This window comes from Phacochoerus africanus, chromosome 5 (genome assembly GCF_016906955.1).
Source record: "Phacochoerus africanus isolate WHEZ1 chromosome 5, ROS_Pafr_v1, whole genome shotgun sequence".
NCBI classification, from domain to species: domain Eukaryota; kingdom Metazoa; phylum Chordata; class Mammalia; order Artiodactyla; family Suidae; genus Phacochoerus; species Phacochoerus africanus.
This window is the reverse complement of record NC_062548.1, coordinates 59,127,846-59,147,738: the sequence shown is the minus strand read 5'-3', so window position 1 is coordinate 59,147,738 and position 19,893 is coordinate 59,127,846. Positions and strand designations below refer to the sequence as shown.

The window sequence follows — 19,893 nt, the reverse complement described above, 5'->3', positions numbered from 1 at the left end:
GAATCTGCATTTCAACAGGATCCCCTGGGGGTGGTGTGGGCTGGAAGAGCTGGGGAGGGCTGGGGGCCTGACCAGCAGCTCTCAGGCCCAGCTGCTCATTGGAATCCTGAGCAGAGGTTTTCACACACACCCACATTCATCCTCATAGGTTGGCCTTGTCTTGGCTCAGGGGTTCTTGGGACTCAGGGCGTTGCTATAGTTTTTAAAAACTGCCCAGGTGGTTCCAGTACACAGGACTGGGAGCCACTGCCCTAAACATGAGGTCCAGCAGCGTTAGCAGGTGCATGCGGTCACAGAGCAGAAACGCCATGGCTAATGGACACATGGCTGTTTAGGATTCATAAAAGCCTAGCCTGTCAGACACAGTGGCTCCTGCTGGTTCATTCGCTGGTCTTCAGATACCTAGAGGGTGATAGGATGTGGCGCCTCTGCCTGTGCCTGACCTGATCCGAATGCTGCCTGCTGCTGGTGGCAGTGACCCCACCCGACCCCTCTTTTCACGTAAAACTCTTCAGTGGCATCCTTAGCTCACCAGCTCCCCACACTCCAGCCTTGTCTGACCACATCTGCCTGAGCTCCTTGCTGGCCAAGCTCAGGAAGCTCCAGCCCCTCGGCCCTGTGTCAGTGACTCAGGGCCTGGGCCTCTGTTCCTGCTGTTCTGCTGCTGGGGCACCTAGAACCCTGCCCCTTGCTGAGTAGGTCACTGTGCCACCCTGCCCGCCCTCTGCCAGTTTGTGGCCCCATGTCCTCTGCCTCATCCCACGTCTTGGGTGGAGTCTTTGGTGCCTGTGGGTTTCTCCATTAGCCTGCTGTCTCCACGTTGTTTCCCTACACCTGCTTTGTGGGATGTGTTAGGACCCCTTTTCATGATGAGCTTGCTAAAGAGTTGTTTTTAGGTAGGTTATTGTGTCCTTCAGAGTGTACACAGGTATGTTTCTCCTCGTGTGTGCGTGTTTGTGTATTGTAAGTGCAGAGATACTGGTCCTGAGAGATGAGGTGTTGGAGGGCTTGCTTCTCTGGTGGGCTCAGGCCTCCTCCTGCACTCCCTGGGCTGTAGTGCACCTCTCACTACCGGCCTCAGGCTGTTTCCACACAACAAACACTAGTCCTGTCCCTGGAACTGACCTCTGATGCCCAGCCCCTTTGGAGTATCTCAGGCAGTGGCACCAGTTGGCTTTGAGGCTCCCTTTCCATCCCCGCTGATCTCCCTGCCACTTAGGTGGCCTCCCAGTCTGGAGATTCCTTTCCTCTTTCAGAGCTCCCTCTCAGGAGTGCTGGTTCCATCCTGATTCCTTTTTTTTTTTTTTTTTTTTAATGTTATTCTGTCTTTTTAGGGCTGCACCTGCAGCATATGGAGATTCCCAGGCTAGGGGTAGAATCAGAGCTGTAGCTGCCGGCCTACACCATAGCCACAGCAACACAGGATCTGAGCCATGTCTGCAACCTATACCACAGCTCATGGCAATGCCGGATGCCCAACCCACTGAGTGAGGCCAGGGATCAAACCATCCTCATGGATACTAGTCAGGCTTGTTAACTACTGAGCCACAACAGGAACGCCCATTTTTTAGAAATTTATTGAACTATAGTTGATTTACAATGTTATGATTATTCTTGGTGCACAACAGTGATTCAGTTATACATATATACACATCCATTCTCTCTCAGATTCTTTTCCCATATAGATTATCACAGAATACTGCATAGAGTTCTCTGTACTATACAGCAGGTCCCCACTGGCCAATCATTCCATATACCTCAGTGTGCATATGTCAGTCCCAAACCCCGAGTCCATCCCCCCCCACAACCTGTCCCCTTTGGTAACGGTAAGTTTTTCAAAGACTGTGGGTCAGTTTCTATTCTGCAAATAAGTTCATTTGTATCCTTTTAAAAGACTACACATGTAAGTGATATCATATGATGTTTATCTTTCACTGTCTAACTTCACTTAGTATGATAATCTCTAGGTCCATCCATGTTGCTGAAAATGGCATCATTTCCTTCTTTTTTATGGCTAAGTAATAGTCCATTGCGTATATGTACATCTTTTTTTTTTTTTTTTTTTGCTTTTTAGGGCCACCCCTGCAGCATATGGAAGTTCTCAGGCCAGGGGTCAAATCGGAGCTACAGCTACCAGCCTCCACCACAGCCACAGCAAAACAGGATCTGAGCCATGTCTGTGACCTTCACCACAGCTCATAGCAACACCAGATCCCTGACCCACTGAGGAGATGAGGGGTTGAACCTGCATCCTCATGGGTACTAGTCAGACTGGTTTCTGCTGTACCAGCACGGGAACTCCCAGGTACCATGTCTTCTTTATCCATTCCTCTGTCAATGGACAAATAGTTTGCTTCCATGTCTTGGCTATAGTAAATAGTGCTGCAATGAACATTGGGGTGCATATATCTTTTTGAATTATGGTTTTCTCCAAATAGATGCCCAGGAGTAGGATTGCTGAATCATATGATAGTTCTAATTTTAGTTTTTTTGAGGAACCTTCATACTGTTTTCCATAGTGGTTGTACCAGTTTGCATTCCCACTAACAGTATAAGAGGGTTCTCTTTTCTCCCCACCCTTTCCAGCATTTATTGTTTATAGACTTTTTGATGATGGCCATTCTGATTGGTGTAAGGTGGAAAAGAATGAAGAACACTCTTGAACATACACAAAACTAAACTCAAAATGGATTAAATACCTAAATATACAACAGACACTAGAAAACTCTTAAGAGCAAGACATAGGCTGAACACTCTCTGATATAAACTGCCACAATATATTCTCAGATCCACCTCCTAGAGTAATGAAAATAGAAATGAAATAGAGGGGTTCCCATTGTGGCTCAGCAGTATCAACTCTGAGTAGTATCCATGAGAATGTGGGTTCGATCCCTGGCCTCTCTCAGTGGGTGAAGTATCTGGCATTGCTGTGAGCTGTGGTGTAGGCTGCAGACAAGGCTCAGATCCTGCATGGCAATGGCTGTGGCATAGGCTGGCAGCTGCAGCTCCACGTTGACCCCTCACCTGGGAACTTCCATATGCTGCACGCGTGGACCTGAAAAGCAAAAACAAATAAACAGAAATAAACAGGAGTTCCCGTTGTGGCGCAGTGGTTAACGAATCCGACTAGGAACCATGAGGTTGCGGGTTCGGTCCCTGCCCTTGCTTAGTGGGTTGACGATCCAGCGTTGCCGTGAGCTGTGGTGTAGATTGCAGACGCGGCTCGGATCCTGCGTTGCTGTGGCTCTGGCATAGGCCGGTGGCTACAGCTCCGATTCGACCCCTAGCCTGGGAACCTCCATATGCCACGGGAGTGGCCCAAGAAATAGCAACAACAACAACAACAACAACAAAAAGAAATAAACAAATGGGACCTAAATAAACTTAAAAGTTTTAAGTAAAGGAAACCCTAACCAAAACGAAAAGAAAACCCATAGAATGAGAGAAAATATTTGCAAATGAAGTGACTGACAAGGGATTCATCTCCAAAATTTATAAACACATACTGCAGCCCTCCCCCCAAAGAAGCAATCCAGTTAAAAAATGGGTAGAAGGTCTAAACAGATATTTCTCCAAAGAAGACATACAGTTGGCCAAAATCACATGAAAAGATGCTCTGTTTCATTAATTTCTAGAGACAATCAAAACTACTATGAGTTACCACCTTCCAACAGCCAGAACAGCCATCAAGAGAAAGTTCACACTTTCTCTTTTTCCTTTTGTTCTATGAAATTTGTGGGGGGGTTTCTTGCCCTTTTTGGAGGTCGAGGTCCTCTGCCAGCTTTCAGTAGATGTTCTGTGAGAATTGTTCTTGTAGGTTGGTTTTTTAATGTTTTAAATGTGTTTTTGGAATAGGGGAGCTCCACCTCCTACTCCTCCACCATCTTGATCCTGCCTCTGAGTTTATTTTTGCATATGATGTTAGAGGCTGTTTTAATTGATTCTCTTACATGTGGCTGTCCAGTTTTCCCAGCACCACTTATTGAAGAGACTGTCTTTTCTCCATTGTATATTCTTGCCTGCTTTGTCATAGATGAGTTGTCCATAGGTGCTTAGTTTACTTCTGGGCTTTCTGTCTTGTTCTATTCATTGATCTATATTTCTCATTTTGTGCCAGTACCATGCTGTTTTGATGACTGTAGTTTGTAGTGCCATCTGAGGTCAGGGAGCCTGATTCGTACAGCTCCATTTTCCTTTCTCAGGATTTTGCTTTCACTATTTGTGGTCTTTTGGGTTTCCATACAAATGTAAAAATTTTTTTTGTTCTAAGTCTGTGGAAAATCCTATTGGTAATTTGTTAGGGATTGTGTTGAATCTGTAGCTTGCCTTGGGTAGTACAGTCATTTGTGATTCTTCTAATCCAAGAGTTTATTTTCCATCTCTTTGTGTCATCTTTGATTTCTTTCATCAGCATCCTATAGTGTTCAGAGTATGGGTGTTTTGTCTCTTTAGGTAGGTTTATTCCTAGGCATTTTATTTTCTTCGATGGGATGGTAAATGGGAGTGTTTCCCTACAATATCTTTCTGGCCTTTCATTGTTAGTATATAGAAATGCAATTGATTTCTGTGTATTAATTTTGTATCCTGCAACTTTACCAAATTCATCGATGAGCTCAGTTTTCCAGGAGCATCTTCAGGATTTTCTATGTATGGTATCATATCATCTGCAAACAGTGATAATTTTACTTCTTCTTTCCAATTTGGATTCCTTTTATTTCTTCTCTGATTGCCATGGCTAGGACTTCCAAAACTATGTTGAATAAAAGTATCAAGAGTGAACAGCCTTGTTGTGTTTCTGATCTTAGCAGAAATTTTTTGAGCTTTTCATCGTTGAGAATGGTTTTAGCTGTGGGTTTGTCATATATGGACTTTATTATGTTGAGATCATTTCCCTTTATGTGCACTTGCTGGTGGTTTTTTTTTTTTTTTAAATCATAAATGGGTGGTGGATTTTGTAAAATCTTTTTCTGCATCTATTGAGATATGATTTTTATTATTCAATTTTCTAATGTGTATCACACTGATTTGTGGGTATTGAAAAATGCTTGCATCTTTGGGATAAATCCCACTTGACCATGGTATGGTGTATGATCCTTTTAATGTATGGCTGGCTTTGGTTTGCTCATATTTTGTTGAGGATGTTTACATCTGTGTTTATCAGTGATATTGGCCTGTAATTTTTTTTTTTCGTGGTATCTGTCTGGTTTGGGTGTCAGGTGATGGTGGCCTCTTTGAGTTTGGCAGTGTTCCTTTCTCTGCAGTGTTTTGGAAGCATTTCAGAAGGATAGGTGTTAACTCTTCTCTAAATGTTTGATAGAATTCACCTGTGAAGCCATGTTTGGACATGGACTCATGTTTGTTGGAAGTTTGTTAATCACAGTTTCAATTTCAGTACTGTGATGGGTCCATTCATCTTCTCTGTTTCTTCCTGGTTCAGTCTTGGGAGATTATGTCTTTTAGATTGTCCATTTTATTGATTGGCATATAGTTGCTGGTAGTAGTCTCTTAAGATCCTTTGTATTTCTCTTATGTCCGTTGTAAGTTCTCATCTCCTTGTTTGTTCTTTTTGAGCTGTGCCCATGGTGTGTGAAAGTTCTCAGGCCAGCGATCAAATCTGAACTGCAGCTGCAGCCTATGCCTTGGTTGCAACAACACCAGATCCCTAACCCATTCCTCCAGGCTGGGGATCAAACTGTCACCACCATGGAGACAAGCCAGATCCTTAATCCACTGCATCACAGCAGGGACTCCCATAACTTCTCCTTTTTTATTTCTCATTGTTTTTTTGTTTGTTTGTTTTGTTTTGTTTGTTTGTTTTGCAAGGAGAAGACTGTTGTCTTTATTGCTTTGGGGAAGGGCAGGGCTCAGGCGCTCTTGGTGGGGCGGGCCGCTTCCTCTTCACCATCATTGGCTTCTGGCTGCACAGGATGGCGCTGGCTCTGTGGATGGCAGCCATGCGCAAATCCGGGCAGTAGTTGTTCTTTCGGATCCTGTGCCGGATGCTGCTGAGAGTGGCTCCGGCGTTCTTGTTGATGGTGGTCCGCACGTAGGAAGTGTCCGGCTTTCGCTGGCCGGATCTCCGCTTCATCACCACCACGACCCCTTTGCCATCTGCCGCTGACTCCACGCCCACGGTCTTGTGGTGAATCAGCCCGTTGTAGCTGAAGGAGTTGAGGGCCTTCAGGTTATTGGGTTCGGTGCCGGACGTCTGCTTGTGCCTCTTGATGAGGAACCTGGAGCAGTTCCGCACCACCATCCGTTGCAGATGCGCGGACATGACGGCAGCTCCTCTCCGTGCGCCGGCCGGAGACGGAAAGAGTATTTCTCATTGTTTCGAGCCCTCTCCACTTTTTTCTTGAGGAGTCTGGCTAAGGGTTTATCAATTTTGTTGTTCTTTTCCAAGAACCAGCATTTAGTTTCATCGATCTTTTCTATTGTTTTCTTTGATTCTAGTTCATTTATTTCTGCTCTGATCTTTATGATTCCTTTTCTTCTATTTAGTTGTGGATTCGTTTGTTCTTCTTTCTCTAGTTGCTTTAGGTGTAAGGTTAGGTTATTTGAGATTTTTCCTGTTTGCTGAGGTAGGCTTGTATTGCCGTAAACTTCCCTTGTAGAACTGCTTTTGCTGCATCCCTTAGTTTTGCTTTCATTTTCATTTGTCTCTAGTTTGCTTTCCTAATTGGTTTCTTCAGTGAGCCACTGGTTGTTTAGTAGCATGTTTAGTCTCCATGTGTTTGTGGTTTTTGCATGTTTTTTTCTTAGAGTTGATTTCAAGTCTTAACCACATTTGGGTCAGAAAAGGTACTTGATAGGATTTCAGCTTTCTTAAATTTACCAAAATTTGGTTCGTGGCCCAGAATGTGATCTTTCCTAGAGAATGTTCTGTGTTCTCTTGAGCAGAATGTGTATTCTGCTACTTTTGAATGGTATGTTGTAGAAATATCGATAAAGTCCACCTGGTCTAATGCATCATTGAAGGCCTATGTTTCCTTGTTGATTTTCGGTCTGTAGAGTCTGTCCATCACTGTAAACGAGGTGTTAAAGTCCCCCACTATTATTGCGTTATTGTCGATTTCTCCATTTCAAGTTGTTAGCAGTTGCCTTACATATTGAGGTGCTCTTATGTTGGGTGCATATATATTGACAGTGGTTACGTCCTTTTCTTGGATTGATACTTTGATCACTATGTAATGTCCTTCCGTGTTTCTTGTAACCATCTTTATTTGAAAGTCTATTTTGGGAATTCTTGTTGTGGCTCAGCAGTAATGATCCTGACTAGCATTCATGAGGACACAGGTTCGATGCCTGGCCCCTCTTGGTGGATTAAGGATCCAGCATTGCTGTGCACTCTTGTATAGGTTGCAGACACAGCTTGGATCTGGCATGGCTGTGCTGTGGCGTAGGATGGAAGCTGCAGCTCCAATTCGAACCCTAGTCTGGGAACTTCCATATGCCACATGCACAGCCCTAAAAAGACCAAAAAATGGTCTGTTTTGTCTGATGAGTATTGCTACTCCAGTATTTCTTTTGATTTCAGTTTGCATGGGATATTTTCTTCCATCCTCTCACTTTTCAGTTTTCCTTGAAGGAAAGTGGGTCTCTTATAAACAGGATCTCTATGGGTCTTATTTTTGTATCCATTCAGTCAGTCTGTGTCTTTTGGTTGGAGCATTTAGTCCATTTACTTTTAAGGTAATTATTTATATATATCTTCTTACTGCCATATTGTTACTTTTTTTGGATTTGGTGTTTTGGTCTTTTTTTTTTCCCTTTTGTTCTCTTGAGGTTTAATGACTATCTTTTTTTTTTTTTTTGGCTTTATAGGTCTGTCTTTGCAGCATTTGGAGGTTTCTAGGCAAGGGGTCAAATTGGAGCTACAGCTGCCAGCCTACACCATAGCCACAGCCATGCCAGATCTGAGCCACATTTTTGACCTACACCATAGTTCATGGTAATGCCAGATCCTTAATCCACTGAGTGAGGCCAGGGATTGAACCCTCATCCTCATGGATGCTAGTTGGGTTTGCTAACTGCTGAGCCACAAAAAGAACTCCTAATAACTATCTTTAGGGTTGTGTTTGGATTGCTTTTGGTTATTTGTGTGTCTAGGTATTATAGATTTTTGGTTTGTGGTTACCATGAGGTTTTGATATAGTCTATATATATATACATGATTGTTCTAAGTTGCTGGTCTCATAATTGCAAATGCATTACCAGGATCCTGCATTTGTACTCTGCTCACGATTCCCAGTTTCAATATCATATTTGTATGTGGATGATTTCCTACCTTTACTATATGTCAGCCTTTATCAGTGAGCCTTCTCATTTGTATTTTCTTGTTTCTAGTTGTGACCTTTTCTTTTCCACCTAGAGAAGTTCCCTTAGTAATTGTTGTAAAGACAGTTTGGTAGTGCTAAATTCTCTCAAATTTTGCTTGTCTGTAAAGCTTTTGATTTCTCCTTTAACTCTGAATGAGGTGTTCCACTGTGGTACAGTGAGTTGCTGATCTGGCTTGTCTCTGTGCAGGCACCAGTTCAGTCCCCAGCCCAGGTGCAGTGGGTTAAAGATCCAGTATTGCTGCAGCTGGGGCACAGGTTATAGCTCTGGCTTGGATTCAGTCCCTGACCCAGGAACTTCCATAGGCCGTGATTGTGGCCAAAAAAGAAAAGGAAAACATAGAAATCTGAATGAGGCCCTTGCTAGATAGAGTGGTTTTGGTTGTGGGTTTTTCTTTCCTTTCATCACCTTACATCGTGACACTCCCTCCTGGCCTCCAGAGTTTCTGCTGAAAACTCTGCTGATAGGCTTGTGTATTATTTGTTGCTTTTCCCTAGCTGCATTCAATATTTTCTCTTTGTCTTTAATTTTGGTCAGTTTGATGAATGCATGTCTTGGGATGTTCCTCCTTGGGTTTAATCTATATGGTATTTGCTGCACTTCCTGGGTTTGTGAGAGTGATTCCTTGCCATGTTTTCAGCTATGAACCCTTCACATATTTTCTCCAGCCCTTTCTCTCTCTCGTCTCCTTCTGGCACCTCTGTAATGTGAATGTTGGTGAGTTTAAAATTCTCCCAGAGTTCTCTTAGATTGACCTCATTTCTTTTCATTCCTTTTATTTATTCTATTCCACCTCAGTAATTTCCACCAGTCTGTCTTCACACTTATTCTTTCTTCTGCCCCCTGTATTCTGCTATTGGTTCCTTCTAGTGAGTTTTTTATTTTGCTTATTGTTTTTCATCTCTGCTTGTTTATTCTTTAAATCTTTTATCTCTTTGTTAAATATTTCTTGTAATTTATTTATCTCTGGGTTTTTGCTTTTTTTTTTTTTCAAGATCTTGGATCCTCCTTACCGTCATTGCTCTGAAGTCCTTACCATGTTGGTTGATATCTCCACCTCACTTGGTTGTTCTTCTGGGGTTTTGTCTTATTACTTCATCTGGCTCATATTTCTTTGCTGTTTTATTTTGTCTAGATTTCTGTGTGGTCTCTGTTTTGTGGGCTACAACGCTTGATTCTTGCTTCTTCTGTCTGCCCTCGTGTGAAGTTGATACAGGGGCTTGTGCTAGGCTTCCTGATGGAAGTGACTGGTGCTTGCCTGCTGGTAGATGGAGCTGAGTCTTGTTCCTCTAGTGGGTAGGGCTTTGTCTCTGGTTGTGATTAGGGGAGGCTGTGTGTCCAGGGGAGCTCTGGGCAGCCTGTGTGCTGATGTGTGAAGCTGTGTCCCCACCCAGTTTGTTTGGCCTGGGGTTTCTCATCCCTGATGGGTAGGGCCAGATTTTTCCAAAATGGTGGTCTCCAGGGGAACTCACGCTGATGATTATTCCCTGGGACCTCTACCTCCAATGTCCTTCCCCCATGATGAGCCACAGCTTCCCCCTGCTTTCCCAGTAGACCCCCCAAGACTTGTAGTTAGGTCTGACCGAGATTTTTATGGAGGGCCTTATTTGCCCTGGGGCCAAGTGCACAGGAAACCCTGTGTGTGCCCTCCAGGAGCCTCTGTTTCCCCCCATCCTGTGGAGTTCCTGCACTTCAACTCTGCTGGCCTTTGAGACCAGATGCTCCAGGGGCTCCTCCTTCCAGTGCCTGATGTGGGCCTTGGAACTCTCACTCCAGTGGGAGAGCCTCTGCAATATAGTTCTTTTCCAGCTTGTGGGTTGCTCACCTGGCACTTATGGGATTGCTTATATGGTGAAAGCGCCCTTCTTATTGTCTCGATGTGACTGCTTCTATGTCTTTGGGTGTAGGATATCTTTTTTTGGTAGGTTCCAGTCTCTCGTTGCTGGTTGTTCAGCAGTTTGTTGTAAGTCTGGTGTTTTTGTGAGGGGAAGTGAGCTTGAGTCCTTCCACTTGGCCCTCTTGTCTCTCCCCTCATTTTTGCTCTCTGACCCCACTCTTTTGATTTCTTTTGTCTTTTTAGGGGTGCACTCTCACAGCATATGGAGGTTCCCAGGCTAGGGGTCTAATGAGAGCTGTAGCTGACGGCCTGTGCAACAGCAGCGCCAGATCCGAGCCGCGTCTGCGACCTACACCACAACTCGTGGCAACGCCGGATCTTTAACCCACTGAGTGAGGCCAGGGAGCAAACCTGCAACCTCATGGTTCCTAGTCAGATTTGTTTCCACTGTGGCATGATAGGAACCCCCATCTCTGACCCCACTCTTAACTAATTTCTAGTCCTGGTCATTTTAGCCCCCAGCTCAGCTCTGCATCACTTCCTCCAGAAACCAGGCAAAGACAGGCCCTTGATCTTCACAGCGGGAGTCCCCTTTGCTGAATGCTACTTAATGGTGTCAGCTGTTGACATCAGCTCCCCGCAGGCAGGACAGCAGGGCTAAGTGTGTCTGGCCTACCCGGTTTTCCCCGTGCCTCATTGGTGCCATGTACAGGCTAAGCTTTCAGAGACACTGGTTGAAGGAAGGCTGGAATTCCTGGGACCTAGATTTGTGGCTGGCATGAAGTAGTTGCTCTTGTAGAAATGTTTCATTACAGGCACTGAATTGAGCAAAAGATCATCCTATAAAGTATACAGGATGAAATAAGTTAAAATCTGGGCCACTTGCCATGTGCTGTGTCAGGAAGAGCTGATGGAGTGAAGGGACATGGGCTGTAGCTTGAGGAATTTTGGGAAGCCCACCGATGCTTTTAGGTTCTCTCTGTCCCCTAGAACTCACTTCTGTCTCCATAGGCGCTGATGCTGGTTTGTGGTAAAAGTTTGCTCACAGCTCTGCTGCAGGCTCAGAGGTGGCCCTTTCAACCCTCCAGAGACATGAGGCTGGTGCAGTTCCAGGCACCCCACCTGACAGGACCTCATATGGGCCTGGAGTCAGGGAATGGTGAGGGTGTCATGAACCTCAGTGCCTTTGACCCCACACTGCCCAAGACAGTGTTGGAGTTCCTGGAGCAGGGAGAGGCTGCTGTCTCGGTGGCAAGAAGGTAAGTCGCAGGCAGCGTTTCCCTGCTGTAGCTGCCCTCTTCTGTCTCTCCCGCTGCCCACCCACATGCCTGCCCTGGGAAACAGCCAGCGGGTAGCTCTTTGCAAGGGAGCAGAGTCACCCAGCCTTCCTTTCCCACCTCTTCTCTTAGTGAAGAGCCTTAGAAGTCGCCGATGACAGCATCCTCAGTTCACAGAGGGGGACACTGAGTCCTCAGGCCACACACTTGGAGCCAGAATTCTACTTTGTCATGCTACCTTCCCTGGATGATTAGGTTCCTGCTTGGCTGAGGGGCTGGAATATGGGGTCCTAAGAGATATCTTGGAAAGCTGGGGGAGAGATTGGACTCGGCTCATTAGAGGAGAGAGGACTGCAAAGAGGTCTTCTTAAAGACCATTCCTGGAGGAGTTCCCATCATGGCTTAGCAGTAACAAACCCAACTGGTATCCATGAGGTTGTGGGTTCGATCCCTCACCTCACTCAGTGGGGTAAGCATCCGGCATTGCCATGAGTTGTGGTGTAGGTTTCAGATGTGGCTTGATCCCAGTGTAGGCCAGCAGCTACAGCTCCAGTTCGACCCTGGGACTGTTACGGCAGATACCCAGCAGCCCTGCTCTGCAGCGTTTCAGCTCTGGCGACAGCCCCGTGGCTGTAGCGTACCAGCTCTGGCAGCTTTGCGGCTGCAGTGGATCAGCTCTTTTACCCGGTGAGAAACCAAGCGAGCACTCGGAGAGTTGGAGAACTCAGCTTTATTATGCCAGCGGGCTCAGAGGAGATCGCTCTCCAGAGTCTGAGCCCGGAAGAAGGGTTTCACAAGGCTTTTATGGGCTACGTCTTCCGGGTCCAAGCTTGACTAGTTGGACTGGAGTGACATCAGGCAAGGTAGTAGATGCGGAAGCAGATGCATGGGGGAGGACTGGTTGGGGCAGTTGGCTAGACTTTGCTTAGTCATCATGGCTGGGGTCTCTCCTTTCCACATTTATTGGGACATTTTCTCCTATAGGACCTTCCATATGCCTCAGGTGCAGCCCCAAAAAGAAAAAGGAAAAAAAAAAAAGACAGTTCCTGGTTTTGGGCTAGATTAGGTAGGAAGGTAGGAGTCCCCCCCCCCAAAAGCCTGGAGCCTTATGGAATCTGGTCTAACGATGTTGATGAACAGTACATTAAAAACCACTTTGAGATGTCATTTTCACCTATTAAACTGACAAAAATATACAGTGTTGTTGGACAGCATTTGCCAGTACAGAGTGTTGGTATTAGTATTTTTCCCTTACTTTCATGTTCTCACAAGATTAGAAACCATTTCCATGGCCCTCATCAGAGAACTGGGTGTTCCTCTACTGTGCAGTAATATGCAGCCATACAGAAAAGCGGGTGCTATATACTGTTGTGGCAAGATCTCTAAAATATATATATTTTTTAAAGGTGTATATAGTGTGCTGTCATTTGCATTAAAAAAGATGGGAGAAGCATGTACCTAGAGTGGCTGTGAAGAGCCAGGCAGGACACAGTGGTTGTCCCCAGGGGTGGAGCAGGGTGACTAGGAGACTGGGTTGAAGAGAAACCTTTCCATTATTCCCATTTGCACCTTTCCAGTTCCCGTACGTGGACATGTATTACCTGATGCGGGAGAGGAAATTGACCTTGGCCAAGTCCAAACAGTGCTCTGATGTCAGAGGACAATAGCCCGGCTTGATTTTCCTGCTGACTCTGACTGCTGATCTAGAAAATATATGTTAAAAAGCAGAACTTAGGAGTTCCCGTTGTGGCGCAGTGGTTAACGAATCCGACTAGGAACCATGAGGTTGCGGGTTCGGTCCCTGCCCTTGCTCAGTGGGTTAACGATCCGGCATTGCCGTGAGCTGTGGTGTAGGTTGCAGATGCGGCTCAGATCCCGCGTTGCTGTGGCTCTGGCGTAGGCCGGTGGCTACAGCTCTGATTCGACCCCTGGCCTGGGAACCTCCATATGCCGCGGGTGCGGCCCAAGAAATAGCAACAACAACAACGACAAAAAAAATAAAAAAAAATAAAAAATAAAAAAAAATTAAAAAGCAGAACTTATAGCTGCTGCAGGATCTGTAGTGCCCCTCTCTCTGCTCTGGTCTCTGCAGAGCCCTGACTGCCCAGTTGCCAGTCCTGCCACGGTCAGAGGTGACGATCCTGGCCCCAGTCACATGGCCAGACAGGGTGGTGTGCGTGGGCATGAACTACATGGACCACTGCAGACAGCAGAACGTACCGGTGCCCAAGGAGCCCATCATCTTCAGCAAGTTCAGCAGCTTCATCGTGGGCCCCTACGACGAGATCGTGCTCCCCCCTGAGAGCCAGGTGAGTCGCTGTCACTGAGCCCATCACATGGGCGCTTAGCATCCAGCCTAAAGGGGCCACCTGTTGCTCAGTAGTGCATGAAACAGAAACTCCGGTAGTGAGACAGCTCTTGGGAACTCCCTTGTAGCGCAGTGGGTTAAGCATCCAGCATTGTTTCTGTAGTGGCTCTGGTCACTGCTGTTTCATCAGTTCGATTCCTGGCCTGGGAATTGTCGTACGCTGCAGGCACAGCCAAAGAAACCACAGCACATTAATTTATATCTTTTCTTGATTACAAAAGTAAAGATGAGGAATAAAATACAGGTAAACATAAAGAAATTAAAGGTCACCCATAATTCCACTGCCCAGGGCTTGCAGCATGAATGGTTTGCTGTATATCTTCCGAGTGTTTTTCTATGCCTCTTTCTGTTTATACTGTGCATATGCCTACCATTTACTTGGGTCTCCATCAAGAATATTTTTCATGTCATTAAATATTCTCCCCAACATTTTTCAGGTTACTGCTTAGTTTTCTGTTATGTCAGGGGCTGTACTTTCCTCAGTAGTCCTCACTTGCTAGATAGGTTGTTTCCATTTTCTAGCATTTATGAATAATGTTGCAGTGAATATTCTTATAGAAAAGACTTTGCACATCTGTGAATGCATGTTTATTTTCTTTAAATAAAGCCTTATAATTTGGATGTCTTTGTTGAAATATAGGCAGGGTTTCAAGACTTTTGGGCTGTGAACTAAAATGGCCTTCAGGAGAGGTGTAAAAGCAATTTACCTATCTGCTAGCAGTGTTTGTACACTGGCTGGTTTTTCTTTCAAGTTTTTAGTTTAGAAATATTTTGGAAATTACAGGAAAGTTGAAAAATAGTACCGTGACTATCCACAGAGACTTCACCTGGATTCACTGTTAACATGTTACCATGTTTGTTTCTTCTCCTTTCTCTCCCTCTTCCTCTTCCCTTGTTTTCCATGCTACACACACACTTTGGTGGGGGTGGGGGTGGGGGTGGGGTGGGGGAAAGAACCTTTACAAATAACTTAACAGATGGGGTTCCCACCCTGGTGCAGCAGAAACAAATCTGACTAGGAACCATGAGGTTGCCAGTTCGATCCCTGGCCTCGCCCAGTGGGTTAAGGATCCAGCGTGGCTGTGGCTGTGGTGTAGGCCAGCAGCTGCAGCTCCGATTCGACCGCTAGCCTGGGAACCTCAATATGCTTTGGGTGCGGCCCTAAAAAGCCAAAAAAAAAAAAAATTAACAGACATTAAGACAATTGAGCACTCCACTCATAGAAAGTTCAGCATGCGTCTCCTAAGAATAAGGACCTGTCCCACATGACCATAATACCCTTATCACAAATAAGAAAATTAACATGTATAATAGCTAATATATAGTCCAATTGGGAATATTACCAATATTTGGGGGGATAGTCCCAGTTTCCCCCAAAGATGACTTTTAATTTAGGTACTGTTTTGCCTTTTGTTTTGAGTCCAGGATCAGTGAGTCACATATTTTGTATTCGGTTATGTCTCTTTAGTGCATTTTATGTAGAACAGATCCAGACTTTTTCTCAAACGGCCAGTTAGTATTAGGTTTTGAGTGCCAAATAATATTTGTTGCAACAGTTGACATTGCAGTGTGAAAGCAGGCATGGCTGATAACATAAAGGAATGAACATGGCTATGTTTCAGGAAAAGTTTATTTACAGAAACAGCAAGCAAGGATTTGGTCTTGGAGCCATAATCTGCTGACCCCTGATCTCAAACAAACCCCCTGCCTCTTTTTTTTGTTTGTTTGGTTGTTTTTGAGGGCTGCACCTGTGGCCTATGGAAGTTCCCAGGCTAGGGGTTGAGCCTGTGCCACAGCAACGTGGGGTCTGAGATGAGTCTTTGACCTACACCACCCCTCATGGCAACGCTGGATCCTTAACCCACTGAGCAAAGCCAGGGATCGAACCCACATCATCATGGATCCTAGTTGGGCTTGTTACTGCTGAGCCACAACAAGAATTCCCCCGCCCTTATCTTTCATGACAGACTTTTTGAAGATGTCAGGCAAGTTCTCTCGCAGCACGTTTCACATGCTGGATTTGTTTGGTGATTCCTCATGATTCGGGTTAAACATTTTTGTCAAGTTCTACCTAGGTGTCTTAGTCTGTATCATGGAATGGGTGGTGTATAAACAAGACGTTTAATTCTCAGAATTCTGGAGGCTGGGAAGTCCAAGGTTAAGGTGCCAACAGATTCGGTGCCTGGTGAGAACCTGCTTCCTGGTCCATAGATGGCTGTCTGTTCATGGTGTCCTCACATGGAAGAAGGGAGCTCTCTCAGATCTCTTTTTAGAAGGGCACTAATCCTCTTCATGGGGGCTCTGCCCCATTATCACCTCTCAAATGCCTCCCCTCCTAAACCATCATACTGGGGGTTAGGTTTCAATATCTGAATGAGGGGGTTGGGGGAGACTAACAGTCTAGAGCCACAAGTGTGTACTCATACTCCGTCCAACTGGGAGGCTTGTGTCAGATGGTCCTGATGTTTGATCACTTAGTTTACTTCATGTTCACTAGATCTCTCTCTCCCCCCATATATATACATAAATGTATTCACTGTGGTAATTAACACATGTCACTGTGGTAATGGACAAGCAATTTATAGATCTATGACTATTTTGTTGTTCCACAGTTTTTCTTCCAGGGATCATCTGGTCATCTTTACCTGAACCCATTATTGCTCTAAGGGTTATTAGCAAAGGTGATTTATTTTTCTGTCATGTCTTCTGCCTTTACCAGCCAGTATTCTGCCTCCCTCTTTTTTTTTGGTTTTTTGTTTGTTTGTTTTTGTTTTAGGGCCACACCCACGGCATACAGTGGTGCCTAGCCTAGGGGTCAGATTGGAGCTACAGCTGCCAGCCTACACTACAGCCACATCTGTGACCTACACCGCAGCTCATGGCAACGCCAGTTCCTTAACCCACTCAGCGAGGCCAGGGATTGAACCCACAATCTCATGGTTCCTAGTCAGTTTCGTTTCTGCTGCACCACAACAGGAACTCTTCACTTTTTTTTTTTTTAAACCCCATCCTCTTAGGATTACTGTAAAACTCCTGATTTTAATTTTATCAAGTGTTTCAGTTCATTAGTTCCATTCTTTTTGATACTCAAAGGGCCTCAATTTGGCCAGTGGGGGGCTTCAAGTTAGCTGCTATCTGCATCACTCTCTGAACAATTCCTTACTCTGGCCAAGCCATTCCAGGCTCATCTTGTACTCTCTGTCTCAGACTTGAAATGAGCCACTTCCCCAAGGAAGCCAGTTCTTTCAGTGTTACTGGTAAAAAGAGAGGTCAGTTTGAAAGGCTACAGTGTGTCTGTTTTATGCTTGCACTCTGCTGTTAGGGAAAGGGCTGAGTGCGTTTTCCTTTCTGTGGCCACATACATGTATTTCTTTCTGTGACAAGCCTTTGGCCCACGTTTGTTTTAGCGTGTTGATCTTCTACTTGTTACTGTGTAAGTGAGGAAGTACATAGAGCAGTGCCCAGTGCATGGTGGGCTTAGCTGGTCTTCATCCTCCTTTTTGGAAGTATCTGGGGCACTCTTGAACACCCTCTCCAGACACATCCTACTCTTCTGCAGTCACAGGGGGAGTTCTGCCTGCCCCAGTGGTGCTGCTGCCACTGCCCGGAGTTTATGGGTGAACACCTGGTACCACCTATGCTCTTCACTCCACCCTGGTTCTTGGTCTTACCGTGTGGGTCAGCAGCCAGCCCTGAGTGTCCAGAGGCCCTGGCCCTGAGGCATGTTGTGTAGCCCCTCAGCACATGACTGGGCCCAGAGCTGGGCAGCTCACTGCTCCTTTCCCGCCTACAGGAGGTGGACTGGGAGGTGGAGCTGGCCGTGATCATTGGAAAGAAGGGCAAGCACATCAAGGTGAGGTGGGAAAGGTGGTGCCGGCTGTCCCTGGTATTGGGGAGCGGTTGTACCTACCAGCTCCTGACACTGCCTTGCTCCTCACCCACCACCTGGGCTAGCTCTGGCCACTAAAGTGGGATGGAGGCTTTAAGATTCTTTGTTAGAGGAGTTCCCGTTGTGGCTCAGTGGTTAACGAATCCGACTAGGAACCATGAGGTTGCGGGTTGGATCCCTGGCCTTGCTCAGTGGGTTAACGATCTGGCGTTGCCATGAGCTGTGGTGTAGGTTGCAGACATGGCTCGGATCCCGCCTTGCTGTGGCTCTGGCTTAGGCTGGCGGCTACAGCTCCGATTGGACCCCTAGCCTGGGAATCTCTATATACCGTGGAAGTGGCCCTAGAAAAGGCAAAAAAGACCAAAAAAAAAAAAAATTCTTTGTTAGAGGGGTTGGTGTCACTGTGATCTAACCTCCAATCTGGTCAAATTCTCTGCCCCCTGCCCCCCCCTAGGCCACAGACGCCATGGCCCATGTGGCTGGCTTCACTGTGGCACATGACGTGAGTGCTTGTGACTGGCAAATGACATGCAATGGAAAGCAGTGGCTGCTGGGAAAAACCTTTGACAACTTCTTCCCCCGGGCCCTGCCTTGGTGACCAAGGACTGTAGCAGGTAGGTCTCTGACAGCCTTCTTGGTGACACCTCTTCTTGCTCTTAGATGGATATATCAGTAAAGAAAAAGCAGCTTTCCAGAAAGTGGGAGTGAGGGATATGGCTCCATGTGGATCCTTCCATCCCCAGTTGCCCTTTTGTTTGAGCCCTTGTAGTAGAGCAAATCTCTCCACCTGGGCCACGAGCTCTCCAGAGGGTCTCCTTCCCTGTCTCCTCACCCCAGAGAGGATCACCACCTCAGAGGGGCTGCTGGGCCTGCATTTACAAATGAATTACAAAGAACAGTGCTCTCTGGATGGCTGGGTCAGGTTTCCTCTAGCTGCCACCATCTAGGAGAGTCTTTCCGTTGGAAGGAAGCAAAGCTGGCCTTCGAGCATTTCAGAAGAATGGCTGTCACAGGTCCTCTGTATCCTGGGCAGTAAGGGAGATGTGAGATCACTCCCAGCCACCGTGTAACCAGGCAGTAGCAGCTCCAAGCAGCAAGGGCACGGTGAGAGCCAGGAAGAAAGTATTGTTAAGAGGACAGAGCAGAGCCCTCTGGGTGGGACCATGTCCATGCATCAGTGATGTGGTGTCCCCAGGGGTATGTTTGTGAACGTGTAAAACACACAAGTTACCAGTGTCCATTACCCAGGACACTGTTACAGGTAAGCTGTCAGGAGCAGGAGTCTTCACTGCCCCTGCTCATGCAGTTACAGATGCCAAGCAAGCTTCTGCTGTGGATGTTTCTTACAGCAAAACCAAGCTGTTCCCCCACCGCCCCCAGGAGTCTGGAACATCCCCTCCTCAGCCTGCCCGAGTGACCACTGGCAGATGCTCTGCTCAGTGGTGGTCAGTGTCCACACACGAAGGGAGCCCAGCAGCCAGCCTCCTCACTAACAAGCCACAGGGCTCCTGTGCTTCCATTTTCTCATTATCAGGAGGGATTTGAGGGAGAGAAGGGAGAATCCCGGAGTGGTGTTTTTACATTTCAGACCCAACCCAACTTAAAGATCTGCTGCCACGGGAATGGGGAGGTGGTCCAGAGCAGCAATACCAACCAGATGGTGTTTAAGACAGAAGAGCTGATAGACTGGATCTCCCGGTAAGTGGAGTGGAGTCCTACCCCAAACACCTACCTGGAGGCTGAACAAGCCCTCCGTGCCTGGCCATGGCCACCTTAGCCCCCGATCTCACTTGACCCTTTTGTCCTAGGTTTGTCACTGTCTCTCCAGGGGACATCATCCTGACTGGGACCCCTGCAGGAGTCGGTGTATTCAGGAAACCTCCTCTCTTCCTCAAGGTAGGTTGGTTAAAGGAGGGAAGGGCGAAGGACCCAGAAGGCCTGGCCGGGCTGGCTCAGGCCTGTGTGTGCCAAAAGACTGACAGCCTCACGGCTCACTCTGTTGCAGAAGGCGATGAAGTCCAGTGTAAGATTGAGGAACTTGGTGTCATCATCAACAAGGTGGTGTGATGGCCAGCATGGACTGATGATGAGGCGGGGGCATCTGTCCCCACTGAGCTGAGCACAGGGAGAGGCCTGGTGTCGCCCCTGAGGATGCTTCTTCCTCAATAAACTTTTATTGTCTGTC

General features: G+C 46.5%; 2 protein-coding genes across 2 annotated transcripts in view; one reads left to right on the top strand and one right to left on the bottom strand.

The window, feature by feature from the left end:
- Positions 1–19,893, top strand: part of FAHD2B (fumarylacetoacetate hydrolase domain containing 2B) — a 24,736-nt gene extending 4,843 nt beyond the window's left edge. The window contains 9 exon segments of the mRNA XM_047781471.1: positions 11,186–11,433; positions 13,544–13,760; positions 17,613–17,672; positions 18,163–18,286; positions 18,289–18,315; positions 19,033–19,040; positions 19,297–19,406; positions 19,517–19,608; positions 19,717–19,893. Coding sequence (XP_047637427.1) covers positions 11,186–11,433; positions 13,544–13,760; positions 17,613–17,672; positions 18,163–18,286; positions 18,289–18,315; positions 19,033–19,040; positions 19,297–19,406; positions 19,517–19,608; positions 19,717–19,775 — 945 coding nt within the window. The 3' untranslated portion in view covers positions 19,776–19,893.
- Positions 5,821–6,308, bottom strand: LOC125127830 (60S ribosomal protein L28-like). The gene has a single exon (XM_047781467.1). The coding sequence runs from the start codon at positions 6,275–6,277 to the stop codon at positions 5,840–5,842; it is 438 nt and encodes a 145-aa protein (XP_047637423.1). The 5' UTR covers positions 6,278–6,308; the 3' UTR covers positions 5,821–5,839.

Excerpts from the sequence above, each read along its gene's own strand:
- LOC125127830 (XM_047781467.1), bottom strand. The coding sequence starts at position 6,277 with ATGTCCGCGCATCTGCAACGGATGGTGGTGCGGAACTGCTCCAGGTTC.